We start from the raw sequence: 14,885 nt of genomic DNA on the forward strand, positions 1-14,885 counted from the left end.
CCAGGTTGCTTTGTTGTTTATGGGATCGTTGTGTTCATAAGGAAAAATATAAATTTATTGCATGCTTAATTTTGAGATCTGAAGCTTCCTTTAAAGGAACTTTGTTTTGCACTGAATCAACTGCAATTTTGCATTTTAATGAAAGGTCACAAGAGTCAACTTTTTTGTCATGTAAACTGACCTAGAAATGTAAACTGACCTAGAACACAGCAAAATATATTTTCTCTTGGTGTATTTGGGTACATAAAAGCACCACAGTCCTAGAGATAAATGTATTACCAAGATTCTTAGCCCACCATCTGTAAAACAGAAGTGTTTTCTGCTAATCTACTGAAAAGGGAACAAGTGGGAAGTGACCTCCGGAGGTCCCTTTCAACCCCAATGGTTTTGATTTAGTGAATAGAGAGTATAAAGTGAGTGATTAGGCAGAGTAAGGAGAAAGATAATTTTGTAGTGAGAGACATATTACAAAGGAAAATTCTTTGGATCTGTACTATGTATGTTAACAGTACTTGTGGTAGCATTTAGGCCATCCAAAAAGATGTCTGAGTAGGATAAGAACCATATAGGTCCATGGTAGTAATATGCTGTCCACGCTTCTGTGTTTCATGGAGGGAGATCAAAGAATGTATGGATTACAGTGACTTCTGTAAGATTTCTCAATAAGTATTCTCTAGGATCTATGCAACAGGGCCCTTCATTCTGGTAGCTTCTTCTTGCAACGCTGCCAGGATTTTCCATTAGTGCCATAATTGCGGTGTCATTTTGCTGTTTGTAAAGCAAAGGGACACTAAGAGCAGGTCAGCTATGGGTCTGGGTAATTCTCCAATGACCAAAAATAGAACAGGCTCAATTTCCTGAAAAATGGCAGCTTTGGCAACAATAAATCAGCCAGTTTTTCCAGCATAGCAACATAGCTGGTTTAGTAACATGACTTCAGATGATAAAGACAGAAGGGATCAGAAGGTCAGCAGGCTTTCACCAATCATCTCCAAAAGTGTTTCTTTCATTGAAGTATAGACTGCTGTAGATTTTCCTGGCATGCAGACCTGTGGTAAGCAGAGACCTCAAACACTGGCTTGTGGTAATTTTGAATGCCACAGTGACTAGTGACTTCTCCTTTCCCATTTGTTACTTCCAATTCATTAAGTCATGAGCTACAAAAAAAGGATGTTTTGTTGATGACATTCTGTTTGTGATGCAAAACCCACACTTGCACAGACATCCTACACTTAATTCCAGATCATATGGCCCTGCGATAGGTAAGCCCTCCAACTATTATAAATGGTCCATCATATCAGTATTTTGATGTCAGCCAAACTTTAGGTTAGGTTTGAACACTCAGTGTTGATGAGATGTGAGTGCATGGAAATTCAAAGCCAAATGCAGTTTATTGTTTTCTTTGAAATTTAGATAAAGCTGTAGGTATTGACCTCCCTCCATCTCTGCAGTTTGACTTTTAGCCCTCTTTTCTCACTTACTTTGTAAAGCCATGGCTCACCTGGCATGATGTCTTTATATAGCCACCACTTGCTCACAGAGCTTCTTTTGCACTAAATGTTGCTGAAGAGGGGAAGAGCTCAAGCTGTTCTTGTTCCCACAGCTACCTTCAAAGCCAAGCAGCCAGTCTCTGCGCGTTGGGAACTGGTCAGAAAGGAAGAGCCATCGCTTACCACGGCTACCCAAGCGGCACAGCCATGATGATATGCTGCTGCTGGCTCAGCTTGGCATTCCCTCCTCCCCCTCCAGCCTTAATGACGACAGTCTGAGTACTGCAAGTGAGCTACTGTCTACACGACGAGCTAGGAGGATCCCAAAGGTACTGGCAGGGTGATCTTGTCCCAGAAAATGGTTCTTTGGTTGCAAGGCCTCAAATACCAACATACTTATGCTGGGGATAGGTCACCTGCCTGCAGAAATCTTCAGTTTCCTATCCAACATTTTGCCATTACTGAAAGCTCTTTTTCTTGGTAGACAAAATATATTCCTTTTTACATGCACCCTGCACTTGGTTTGCACGTGCAAACGTTTGACTGCTATCTTTGCAAAGAGTTCCTGCATTTATTTACAACTTACCCCATCCTCATAACCCTGTTGTCTTGAAGGATGTGAAGTGAGAAATAATTTTCTACTTGTCAAGGAGTTCAAACTTTCCAACTCAAAATGAGATGTGTANAGAGAAAAAGCAAAAACTAACAAGCAAAAAAACCCAACCCAACATACCAAAGAACAAACCAACCAGAAAGACCAATCAGACCTTCAATAGCAATAGAGAGAACAGGCAGTAAGTTTTTTTTGTGTTCTGTCCATTAAACTGAAATTCGGACTAAGCCAGAAGCAATCAAAAGGAAGAAAATTGGTCTTATGTCCTTACTATTTACTATAATTTTATATTTTCATGAAATACACTACTTTACTGCACAAATGAGCGTACATCTGTGGAGGAAGTTACAGAGTAACTTATAGAGTAGCATACTTCTTGGGTTTGAGTAAAACTTGGAAAGTTTGGATGTTACTTTTGTACCCAGTTTTTCATATTTGTCGCATGTAAGGAATAGATATTCTCCCCGTATGAAATTATATTTTAACTATATGAATGTTCAGAATTTTATCAGAAATCTCACAATTATTTCTACTCTTGACAGCACTAGCTCCTAGAATCTCATATGACTGGATAATATCACATTTTTATTGAATAAATATTAGTTATTAGAGGAAAAACTCTTACCTGAGAAATAACTGTTCTGCATCACTACCACAGATGTAAAACCCAAAGGGAAGATAACAGAGATGCTTTATGAAACCATATCCAAGTGTTTTAAAAAAGCCTAGACTTCATTCACTGCTGTGCATGCTTCCCTATTGGTGAAACAACCCAAGCAGACAAAGTACTGGGAAACCCTGTGAGGGGGGCACAGTATTCCAGCAAGACATTTCACAGGATGACTCCTGTTCTCCCCTAGAACTGATTTTGATTTAGTTATGGTTAAGTTAGTTATGGTTTGCTCCTCTGATTTGCGGTCCCAGTTCCTTTGGGTTTCTGCCACTGCTATCTATGCATCGTGTGCCCAAACACATTCTTATGTACTCTTGGAAATAGAAGAGAGGGTATTTGTCTAGTTCTTTCTGTGCTTTGTAGAAGTATAAAGAGAAGCTATGCAGTAAATGTAAAATTTGCCATGAAAATTAGGTATGTGTTTCAATTAACACTCTTGCTAAAACACAGCCAGCAAGATTCAGCCGCTGGAAGAACTGAGTGAAAATTTGTTCCAAACCTGTGCTCTGTTACTGACTTTCTACTCTGCCTATGGCAAATTAGTTTCTTACTCAGTTCCCCTCTTAAAGTGGAGGTAAAACAGCTTTTATAAATTGTATTATACTTCTATGCATAAAGCTGCTATGGAATGAAATATACTGTTACTGACTCATTAGGTCATTATGAAGATTAATTGCTTTATATTTATGACTCTTCAGAAATTATAGTATACCGTTTAATTACTAATCTTTGGTAATCCCAGTCTCCTGTTAAATTTATTAAACATGAATATTTTCCATTATCTCAGATTATTTTGGATAGAAGATTGTTATCCATATTAGTGCTATGGAAGGAAGTCATAAAGATGATTACCAGGAGTTAAAACTCTGGTTGCTGCTGGCTTTAGCCAGCACCAGTAGCCAATTTCAAAATAATTTTGTAGATAAGATTGGAGAAAGTAAATGCAGCACCTCTGAAGGTCAGTAAGCACAAGGTGAAAAGGGGTGGGAGGAGTCCATATGGGCCAGATCCTCAGCTGATATAATTCAAAGCAGCAACCTACTCTGTAGGTGTTAAGGCTTTAAAAACCTAAAGCCAACTCTTCCTCCAAGAGAGAGAAATGCAGTGGCAGAGGATAACAGATGTCTTTGAACACTCAGTCTCACGATGCTTTTATTGCAAATGTCTAACTCATGTTTGAAAACAGGATCTTGATTTTGGTGTTCTCTGTTTTTGAAAATATAACTATAGGTGAGGCAGTGAGATGCAAATAATGTATTTGAGCATATGGGATTCAAAAGAAGGGAGAAGAGAAAAGCCCTTTGAACTGATAAGGGGCTTGGGGTATCTAGATAGTCTGTCATCTGTAGCCAAATTGCTTGTTTGGATTGGTTAATTAGGTTTCCCAGTAGGAAAGTGATTTGCCTTTCTGACTGTTCACTTTCCTATTTTGCAGCTTGTCCAGAGAATCAATTCCATCTACAGTGCAAAAAGAGGAAAAAAACGATTGAAGAAACTTTCTATGTCCAACATTGAGACTGCATCCCTGAGAGGTGTGACACGCACATCATAGCTTAGCGAATACATTTGATTGTTGCAGAAGTAGCAGATATCCTTCTTCTGTTCAAATCTGCTCCAGGCTCAACTTTGTTTAGAGCTTTCTGCTGTGAACAATAATTTTTTCTTGTGAGAGGGAAAAAAAATATGAATGAGCTAAAAATAAGCCAGATTTTCACTGTTGTCTATCTTGTTAATCCCATGACCAGCTAGACTCACCCAGCCTGTTCTTAGCTCAGATTTTCAGTGGTTTATGTCTATAAGTTTTTTTCCAAAATTCATAATTTTAACTCTATAATTCATTTGTATGTTTTCCTGGCATGAACATGTGAATATAACTCTGCCTGCACTTCAGATTCTTTCTGGAAAAACATGGTTCCTGAGGGAAATTCAGGCTGTGTTTGGAGTAAGAGTATGATGAAATTTTAATGTGATAGAAGCACATCTTACTGTGAAGTTACTTTTGCATGATACTCTCACTCAGTCTGGTCAGTTCTGACAGTTGAAAATATTACCTAGGTAAGGTTCATAAGGCTTCCCTTGATTTCTCAAGTTCATAACTATGCATTAAATAAGTTGCAAATTTGAAAAAGTATCAGAATGGTTTACACAGACTGGGGTTCAGTGCAATGATTTGCTACAATGGGTAATTAATTCTACATTCTCATGAAGCTTTTATTCTCAAGCAGAATGGTAACTTATTACAATGGAAAGATAATCTGAACACCTACTCAAACTGTTTATTTCAAGATGTTTGAAAACTCCAGAGAGAGCCTTGTCTGGATCACAAGGTTGAGTGTGTGATGTGTTTTTCCCCAGTTTCACCACAGTAAATGAGTTCATGTTTGCTTTGGTTTCACATTAACTGATCACTCTATCTCCTTTCCAGATGAGAACAGTGAAAGTGAGAGTGACTCAGATGACAGGTTTAAAGGTAAGAGATCTTCAGTACCTTTTAATCAGACACTGTCACAGACCCTGTCAACATGTAATCTCCTGCTACTGATCTTTGTTCCTGTCCGTAACATGTATTTTTCTTTGTGAATTATGTTCATTATTGCAAAGCTAACAAAATTTACAACACAGGAACATGAATGTAGAGAGCATAGACAAAATGAACTGTGAGGATCTAACAAGGATATGGCCACTGTGTCGTATGTCCAGGTGGAGTCTGATTTACGTGTGATGTCCCCCAGGGGACTGTCTCAGGACCAGTACTCTTCAGCATCTTTAACAATGAAATAGACAGTGGGATTGAGTGTACCCTCAGCAGATTTTCTGGTGACACTAAGATGAGTGGTGCAGTTGACACAGTAGAAGGGAGAGGATGCCATATGGAAGGACCTGGATATGCTTGAAAAGTGGAAATCTAACGATGGTGATGAGGTAATGGTACACGTTGCACAGAGAGGTTGTGGATGCCCCATCTCTGGAGTTATTTAAGGTCAGGCTGGATGGGATCCTGTTGGTTGGCAACCCTGGCAGTGGCAGGGGAGTTGGAACTAGATGATCCTTAATGTTCCCCCCAGCCTAAGCCTTTCTATGTTTCTATGAAATTTCTCTGTCAGCATGTAGTACCTGCACAAACTACACTTAAGTCAGGCCAGTAAGTTAGTGTCTGATATTCAAGAGTCCTGATAAATAGAGAAAATTATAAAATTAAAAAAAAATAAAAAATCAGATGCAGTAAAACCAGATTTTATTATTAAAAATATATCATGTTATTAGTAAGTGAGGTGATAAAAATGCCACAGGTATGTAGAACCATTGTAATAAGGTGAGGAGAAAGCCTTCTTATCTATTTACTGCAGGTTCTTTCTTGGGATTTGGCTTCCCTACTTGCGCAGTCAGATCATGACTCATTTTTATCAAAATAATTTATATTCTTTTCGTTGGACTAGTGGTATGCCAGCTGGTCAGCAGAGTAGTTTCTTTTATTTTTGCTGGTTAATTGCTGCTGAGATCAATTGCTTGTGACATCTTACTTCCCTACTGCAAGGGGAAACATGCCTTTTGTAAACTGTGTCTACAAATATAGCCTTAACGGGATGGACATGTGCTGCTAATAGTTTGACTGCCATTGCACAGAGATCCAGGTGTGAAGAGGTGGGAAGAACATGCAAGCAGCTTTTTTCACTTAATACCTATCAGAACTGGTAGTGCTGTGACTGACCCATCCACCAGAGAGATCTGAAGACATATCACTGCATCGGGACTGTTCCCACAGAGCTGTGCTGCACAGTGACCAGTCACAGAACCGTTTTTCACCAGTGTAAACCACGAGCAAGTCAGGCCTGAGGTGAAGTGTCACCCTGGAGGCTCTAGTGCAATTGCATGCTGACAGAAGAGCTTATAATATAGTCTTAGACATGAAGGAAAAGCAGACCTTTGGCAGTATAACAGTTATGAACCGCAAATGACTTCAGTGACTTAGTGTTGCATCACTTCACTGCTTGGAGAGAGCTTTGATTTATGCTTGGAATTAGTGAGGCAGTATGAAAGACTGATTTTGTAAAACGTGCTTAGAATAATATGTTGGCAAACTGGAAGTCCTTTGTGAATGGCTGTGGCTCACACTTAGACAATATATTCCCAGGTAATGATCTGTATCTTTTTTTTTTTGTCTTTTTCTTTTTAATGCTAGCTCACACGCAGCGCCTAGTGCATATCCAGTCAATGCTGAAGAGAGCTCCGAGTTATCGAACCCTGGAACTGGAGCTCATTGAATGGCAGGAACGGGAGTTATTTGAATATTTTGTGGTAGTATCACTGAAAAAGAAGCCCTCTAAAAACACTTACCTCCCAGAAGTGACATATCAGTTTCCCAAGGTAAAAGAAAAATTCTTACACACAACATACTCCAAATGCTTTCTAAGTACCTTATTTTGCTAAAATCAATGATGTGAATCAGTGGGAAAATTAATTGAAATCTATTTCTTAATTGGAGAAAGAAAAGAGCATTGAGAAGGTGGCAGAAAGCTTTCCCTGTTTCCAAACTGTCATTTCCAGAACTGGAGAGTTTGGCTTGATTGTAGGTGCTTTAAATACTATGTTTAAATTCAGTTTCTAAATATTTCACTTTCAACTCCATTTAGCTCTGTCAGGATTTGTTCCAAAACTCACTGAAGTCAATGGAAAGACTTTTGCTGAGCTAGGGCTACTCTGGCAGCAGAAAGAAATTTCAGATAGGAGTGCGTTTTAATTGGATGTTGTGCAACAAGGGAGTTTGGGTTAACGTAGGCAAACCAACAGTGATTATTTGTGTTGTACTAGCTTCTAAAAGCCTCTCTTGGGGTCACGCCTCACTGCCAAGCACCAGTAAGGAGTCAGCTGATGGGTCCTTGCTCTTCAGAGCTCAACAGCAAACCCCAGTAACTAATTTAATTTCAATTCTTATCCCTCACAGCTAGAAAGGCCAACCAAGCAAATGCGTGAAGCAGAAGAACGTCTCAAGGCTATCCCTCAGTTCTGCTTTCCTGATGCTAAAGACTGGCTCCCTGTCTCTGAATACAACAGGTATATCCTCTGATGCTTCTCTGCCTCACAGTGCTGATGCAGAGCATCTGGAGCAGCCACAGGCTTGCTGATGCCCAATTATGGAAGTAGCAGTTTAAGTCTTGGCCACTTCAGACTCAAGCAGCTGTATTTAATTCATTTTAGGTTCTGTATTATTTTTCTTCCCCATTCTGCCCAGCTCACAAGCCTTTGTGGCTGAAGGGAAAAGATCTAAAGGTTCTTATCAGTGCTAAATCCAAAAATGCAAATGGAAGTATTTAAAATAAACCTTAAAAAGGATCCTGCCCACTACCTGCCCTACTCATGTACCCCGGAGTGCTTGCCTGACGTTGCATGGCACCTCTGCTGGCTCAAAGTGAGGAGCACAGCATTCTGCCTCTTCTGCTGTTGCTCTGCTAGACAGATTTTCCAGGAGCCCATGTTTGTGAAACAAGATATCCCTAGTGTATTCTATTATAATTATATAAATCTTGGCATTAAGAAGAACTGTTTTATGTACTGCCATTTCAAACTTGCAAAAAAGTAGTCAGGAATGATTATCAGCCCATATGCAAATTCACAAACCCATTGTGAGTCTGTATTATTTTTAGATTAGCAAATGATTCCTCTACTCCTAGAGAATATTTAGAGTTCTTCCTTTTAAAAACAAGGCACAGTCCAAAAGAAGATGTAACTAAAATGTAAAGGATATGCAACATTTCAATGCTACTCTCAAGAACTGATTCTTTCATTCCTTCTGCAGTATGAAGACCCTGCCTTGTCACCGAAATTCGGCACCTATGTCTTTTACTAAGAAAATAGCTAGGTTGTCCAGGACAGTGCAGACATTTTTACTTTACTCTTGATGGAATTTTACCTCAAATTATGTCCAGATGATGGACAGAGGGAGACAGGACCTTTCAGTGGAAGCAGTCTCTCATAGGATAAAGCGCTATCCCTTTTCAAATGACCTACTTTGTACTTAGGCTGCAGTTCTGAAAGTAAGATCAGGACAATTTTCTTCCTTCTAGTGAGACTTTCTCTTTCATGCTGACTGGGGAAGATGGAAGCCGGAGGTTTGGCTATTGCAGGAGGCTGTTGGTAAGTACATCACCTTTATTTCAGACTCTGGAATTCTGTTAAACAATATCTCTATACTATAGTCTGAACTTTGAGGGTGTCTCCTGCTATTTTACAACGAAACTGGGTTGCTCCTTCTGAGATTCAGAAGTGCAAGGACTTGTATTAAGATAAGACTTTGAAATGTCTGTCTGAATCAAATGGATCCCAAGTCCATTAGGCAGTTCATAGGAATGTGGAAAGTATCCTCTGTGAGCATTTACCTTTTAAGTTCTTTATATCGCGTACATTCAAACAGCAGCAGAAATACCACAGCGCTGCAGGCAACAGCAAATGTGCTATTTCTAAACATTTGTGAATAAAGTTTATTTCTTGTGAAACTGCTTACATCTCCAAAGCTCTCTGCCAGTGTTGCCTAAATAACCGCAGCATATCTGTGTTGCAGGCAAATATGCCATCCTGCCCAGTAGGGTGACTGTGGAGGGCAGCCCACAGTCAGCAATTTCTCAGGGCCAAGCAGTAAGGTGTTGCCTGTGACAGGAGGTCTAGGCTCTGAGGCTCCTTTTGTGTTCACATTATCAGAGGTGATTAGCTGTTGGTAAGGGTACTCAGTCTGACCTGCTGCACAATTTTGTCTCATCATGGGACTCATCACTGGGTAAATAGACTGGTCACCAGATAAATTCAGAGCACAGAGCATGCTTATGTGTTGTGAGAGAAAGGGAATTGCACAGAAGACTTTCAGAGTTTATTAAAACAGGTGAAGCAAAGTGTGAACAGGCTTCTTCTGTCCATCTATGCATAACTGATGGGATGGCAGTAATGCATACAGCCGTTGGCCATCCTTGCACTAGCCAGTACTCATCATCACTTGGATAGGGTTGCAAGTGATGAGACAGCTCCTGTACTGTCCACATGGCAGTGGACTACACTTCATTAGAGAGCTTATTTGGATAATAAAAGAGGAGTGTTTTACATACTTGTGCAAAATGAATGGACACTTCATTTTCCCCTTTCTTCCATCGCTGTCACAGCTTTCCATCTTTCCAAGCAGGGAGCACCTCCTTTCCGTAGCTTTCAGAGGCTTCCAGTAGACAGAGCTACTTGCTGTGTTAGAACAGCGTGCTCCATTCTACGTGCTGCTGGTACATGACTGTCCTTACTCAAGCCCATGGCAGTGCTTATTGTCATGCACATAGCAGATGCTCTGTCTGGGAGGTATTGCTGTATTGCTCTGTTTGTAAGAGATTTCACTTAAACTAACAAAGCAGAAAGCTTGTTTATCAATTCTGCAGGCGGTATTTGCTATAGGTAGCATCACAGAGGCTTGCTTACTCTGTGTGTCCAAGTGTGGAAGAGGGGACCAAAACAACATGGTTTATCTGTGGAAAGGAAATGTCAGTGAAGGCCTGGTTAGGAGGTGATTCAGAGATAATGAAGTGGAGCAGCTAGAATGTATCCTTGCTGATGTAAATAAGCACAACGCAATGTAGTGCAGCAGTACAACTTCTAGTGTGTTTCTGTTGTTATTTAAAAGGATAATAAGGTAAATTCAGAAAACATTGACTAGAATCAAATTTTGAAATGTATTCCTTCTACTATATAAGGGTGGTTTAAGGCTTTTATAGTTCTGAAAATATCAGCAAGTTTAGAATCATGCACACAGTTTACATTTGTGTCTTGTAAAACAGTTTGATCCTGGATCAAAATGAGACTGAAATAAAAGCCACAATGAAAAGATGTAACAGACTCCGAGCAGGTGAAACTGTTTATATGCCGGAGTCTTGGGCTTTAAAACAGATCTTTGCATTTCAGTGTGTAACTTCCTGAGCAATTTCTGACAAGGTCCAGAGTATCTCCTCTGAGGAGTCCCATTCCCAACCTGTCAAACACAACAGCCCTAATTTGGGAACTACAAAAAGTTTTCAGCAAACACAATGTTTAAGAAAGATGGAGTCGTATTGCTCAATATAGAACCATAATAAAATCCTGAAGTCATTGAAAGCCAACTGCTGCAGAGAGAATTCCTCAGAAAATATTCCCCAGCATGATGGATGTTCATAATATTCAGCTGGAGTTTCTTACATCTTCTGGAGAACTTGGCAGTTGTTGGCAGTGGGCTCCATAGAATCACAGAATGGTTTGGGTTAGAAGGAATCTTTAAGATCGTCAAGTTTCAACCCTGTGCTATAAGCAGGGACAGCGCCCACTAGACCAAGCTGCTCATAGCCCCATCCAGCCTTGAATGCTTCCAGGGAGGGTGGTCAGAAGCCTCCATGGTCAGATGGACCAACCCGTCCAACCCTGTGAGGTTGTGTCCAGCTTATTGTTTGTGCTTTTTTGCAGAGTTAGGTGTTCTGGTGCCTCTGCTTAGAAAATAATTACTTTTTAGCTACTGAACTTTCTACCAATCTAGTTCTTCTTTGGTATGTTATGATATCAACAAATTGTCCCACTTTTCCTTTTCTGCCTTTGGATTTCACATTCTTCCAGACCCTTTTTTTTTGTCTTTGTGTGTATCCAAAGCCCTGCCAAAAGAACCTTAAGGGATACAGTGACAATTATGTTTTGTTTGTATAGCAAATCCTGTACAGTATCCCTTTTAAATGTATTTATGTTATTTTGTTTCATTTTTGAAGCAGGATTAGAATGGAATGTAACCTATTGTACCACTGAAAACAATCTGCACTTTCATAGATAGCATGAAGTTTTTTCCAGTTACATTTTGCTACCTCCAAGGCAGTGTTGTAGCTGCCTTCCTGGTCACTTGATACCAGAAGTATGCAGCTTCATATAAAGGCAAATGGGCCAATATACTTGAGATATTGAGTATCACTACTATTTCACTTTACTGCAAATAAGACATTCTTCCATACTGAAACAGGTTAATTTTCCTTTCATTTTCGTGCTTCTTTCCATTGATTTGCCAGGCTCATTTCCGTGGTGGTATCTGGGCTCTGGCTCTGTGATATGTGCCTGTCAGCAGCAAAGGTGATTTGAGCAGTTCCTGCCAAGGGCTCAGTTTCATCTCACAGCTTACTTTATTCCTTGGTGGGCATTGCAGTACCTCAAGCTCTACAGGGCTGCAGAGAAAGGGAGAGCAAGAGCACCATGTGGAGAAGGAACAGAAGGGAAGATGCTGTAATGGGAACCTGAATGCATCTTGGGTTTTACTGCCATGGGAGTTGCAGTGGATGCTGAGAAGTGTTAGTTCTAGTCAGACAATAGTGGAATGTAAGTTACTGCATCCTTAAAATAATGTCCTGCTATCATTTGCCATAGAAGGCAGCTGGTTCGTGGGAATAGGAAGAGGCACACATATCTAACACACTGGGCAGAGGTCTGAGAAGACCTCCTTCTCAGAACAGAAAGTTTGTTATCAGGATTTTCTGGCTGGTAACTTTGTACTTGCAGAAATATAATAACTCACAGTGTGCCTTTCACCCTATCTTACCTCTCCTCTCACATAAAAATGCTGCCTGGGGCACTTTTCTAGGCTAAGACAAGCAAGTCCGGGGAGTCAGAGGAGGAGCAGATGCCTGAACCTGAAGTGTGTAGTTAAAACATGAAAAGCAGTTTTTAAGTGGAACATCCTGCATTTGCTGGGGCAGGAGAGGGGCATTTGTTACATTGCGGAAGCAACTCTTTTGGGATGCAAACTAACATCTATGGAGCTGAGAAGAGCTCAGTGGAAAAGCGTTTCTTCCAGTTGCCCTGTTCCCTTCATCCTGCCTTCCCTTGAGCATGTTTGACAGCCCTGTGTACGCTGGGTGCTCTGGCGTTAAAGTTTGTGTTTCACATATAACAATAAGATTTTGCCATAAGTTTCTGGACTTAAAACACCGACAGCTTTTTCATGGTTTGTGTTTGGATTGGCCCTACCTGGAAACCAAGGCTACTGCAGAAAGCTGGCTTGTGACTCTGATGGAATAACTTCAGACTCCCGGCACTTGAATTTGTTTTTGAAGAACATCTCTGGTTCTGGATATGCTGGCTGCTATTAGCTGGACATTACCAGCCTGCTTCATGGGATCTCCCCTTCTTCATCTTGATGTTTCCCTGTTTAAGGTTTTTGGATTGAATCTGCATCTCTCATTCTTCCAAGACCGACCTAGAGCCAAGCAGAATTAGAAGTGTCCTTTTCCACAATCCTGCAGAAAGGAATAGAGATTATGCACTGCGTGCATTTGTTTTGCCATTTAGAGTTAGATATTTTTATGTACTATCTCTGTTATTTGATCACTGCTTTAATTACTGTGAATTGCAATTGAATCATCCACAATTCTGATCTCAAAGACAGCCCAGGGTGCTAGAGACTTACCCAGAGGTTATGCATGGGCTTTGGAAAGGCAAAGAGGCTGTTGTGTGTTTGTCGTTTTCCTTTTTTGATTCTCTTCTGCTGCTTTGAGATGGACTTCAGGACTGTGTTATTTCTCTTCCACACTGTTTGATAGGTCTGTTTCTGCTGTATTCCCCTTACACAGAGGGTGTCTTCAGGTAGATGGAAAGGCTGGGAGAAGTGCAGGAGAACTGTTGCCATTAGTCCCCACTGCTTTGGTTCCTCTGATGTCAACACACTGGTACCAGTGCTTCCCAGTCACTTTCTTGCCTCTCTCTTTAAAGTCTCAAACCACTGAGTCAGGTGTCAGAGTGGCTGGTGGGTGTGCACACTGCCTTGATTTGAAAGCAGGAGTGTATGCTGTGTGAGAGCATCTCAGCAATACCAGACTGGGAGGAGATCTCTAAAGACATCTTATGGATTTCAAGCACCTGGGTAGGGAGCTGAGCTTTGACAGAGAAAAGTGCTAGGCTTATTTTCAGAAGCCAGAGTTGCCTGTTCCACCTGCTAAAGGCAGATGATGAAGCAGGTTTTGTAGGAGACTACTCAGCAAACATCAGATTAAACTCACTGTAACGAGGCTGTCCACTTTTGGATCAGCCCTGAAGCAAATCTAAGCTCTTCCATCCCATGGCCAAGTTCTTGTCAGTTTATGTTCATGCTCTTGGGAATCTGTCTCCTGTTATCAACAAAACTCATCAGTGTTTTAATTTGTGGTGGACTAAGGCTGAAATGTCCTGGACTTTCTGGAAACAACTCAGAAACATGTCAAAACCAAAACACCATTCTCTCCACCCTCCCTCCTTCCAAACAAAGGCAGTTTGTCAAGGTAGAGTCAGCTTGTGCTCCTTTAGCACACAGCTTCCTTGAAATGGGCATATTGATTGCATGGAAGAGAATGAAGAAGGACGGGACTCCCAAGGCTGCAGCTATCTTGGAGAGCACAGCCTTCAAACTGGAAATGCTCTCTTCTGGGAGGGGGGGAGGTTAAACCAGCACAGTTGGCTGGGTGCAGCCCTTAAGTCTCTGCTAGTTAAGGGAGATAAGTCCAAGCAGAGAAGGGAGACAATGGGGATGGGAAGGATGAGTTATCCCATACATTTTTCTGGGAAAAAAGACAAGCCTATAACACAACGAGCAGGTGGTTTAGATCTGTCTTTGAAGTGTAAACTAATGGCTGAGAGGAGAGTTATGTGAAGAGTTGCCAGTGCTGGAAATTTGAGAAATAATGCCCCTCAGAATGGCAGTGCCTGGGGCTTTACGTGCTGCCTCTTACGGATGATTTGCTTGCACTGGGGAGTCTGTGCTGTCTGCAAGGAAACATCTTTGAAATAACAGAGGAGGCTGTCTTGTATGAGGAGTGCAAGGAGCTCCTAGACATGTAGCATTTACAACGTTTGAAAGCAATGATATTTCATAAAGCAGAATCTTTGAGTAAGTGCTGAGCTGTTATTGTTTCTGATCTTATAGATGACCCAGGAATGTGATGTTTTTACTGGCAGTCACTGAGACAGCTCTTGGCTGGGAGCTATCCAAGACTCCTGGCATGGCTTCGGCATTCCTGTAGATTTGACACAATGATTTTAACCAAAATCCCACATGCTTGATATAATCACTCAGTGTCTTTAGAAAGGGTTTTATACCTAATATGGACAAAAA

General features: G+C 40.8%; 1 protein-coding gene across 7 annotated transcripts in view; it reads left to right on the top strand.

Moving 5' to 3' along the window:
* Positions 1 to 14,885, top strand: part of DENND2B (DENN domain containing 2B) — a 140,831-nt gene that overhangs the window by 101,788 nt on the left and 24,158 nt on the right. For all 7 annotated transcript variants that reach the window (XM_032445153.1, XM_015864089.2, XM_032445156.1 and 4 more), the window contains 6 exons: positions 1,604 to 1,819; positions 4,212 to 4,308; positions 5,202 to 5,246; positions 6,957 to 7,141; positions 7,719 to 7,828; positions 8,839 to 8,908. In XM_032445153.1, the coding sequence (XP_032301044.1) occupies positions 1,604 to 1,819; positions 4,212 to 4,308; positions 5,202 to 5,246; positions 6,957 to 7,141; positions 7,719 to 7,828; positions 8,839 to 8,908 (723 nt within the window). The remainder of the gene's footprint in view (positions 1 to 1,603; positions 1,820 to 4,211; positions 4,309 to 5,201; positions 5,247 to 6,956; positions 7,142 to 7,718; positions 7,829 to 8,838; positions 8,909 to 14,885) is intronic.

This window comes from Coturnix japonica, chromosome 5 (genome assembly GCF_001577835.2).
Source record: "Coturnix japonica isolate 7356 chromosome 5, Coturnix japonica 2.1, whole genome shotgun sequence".
Lineage (NCBI taxonomy): Eukaryota > Metazoa > Chordata > Aves > Galliformes > Phasianidae > Coturnix > Coturnix japonica.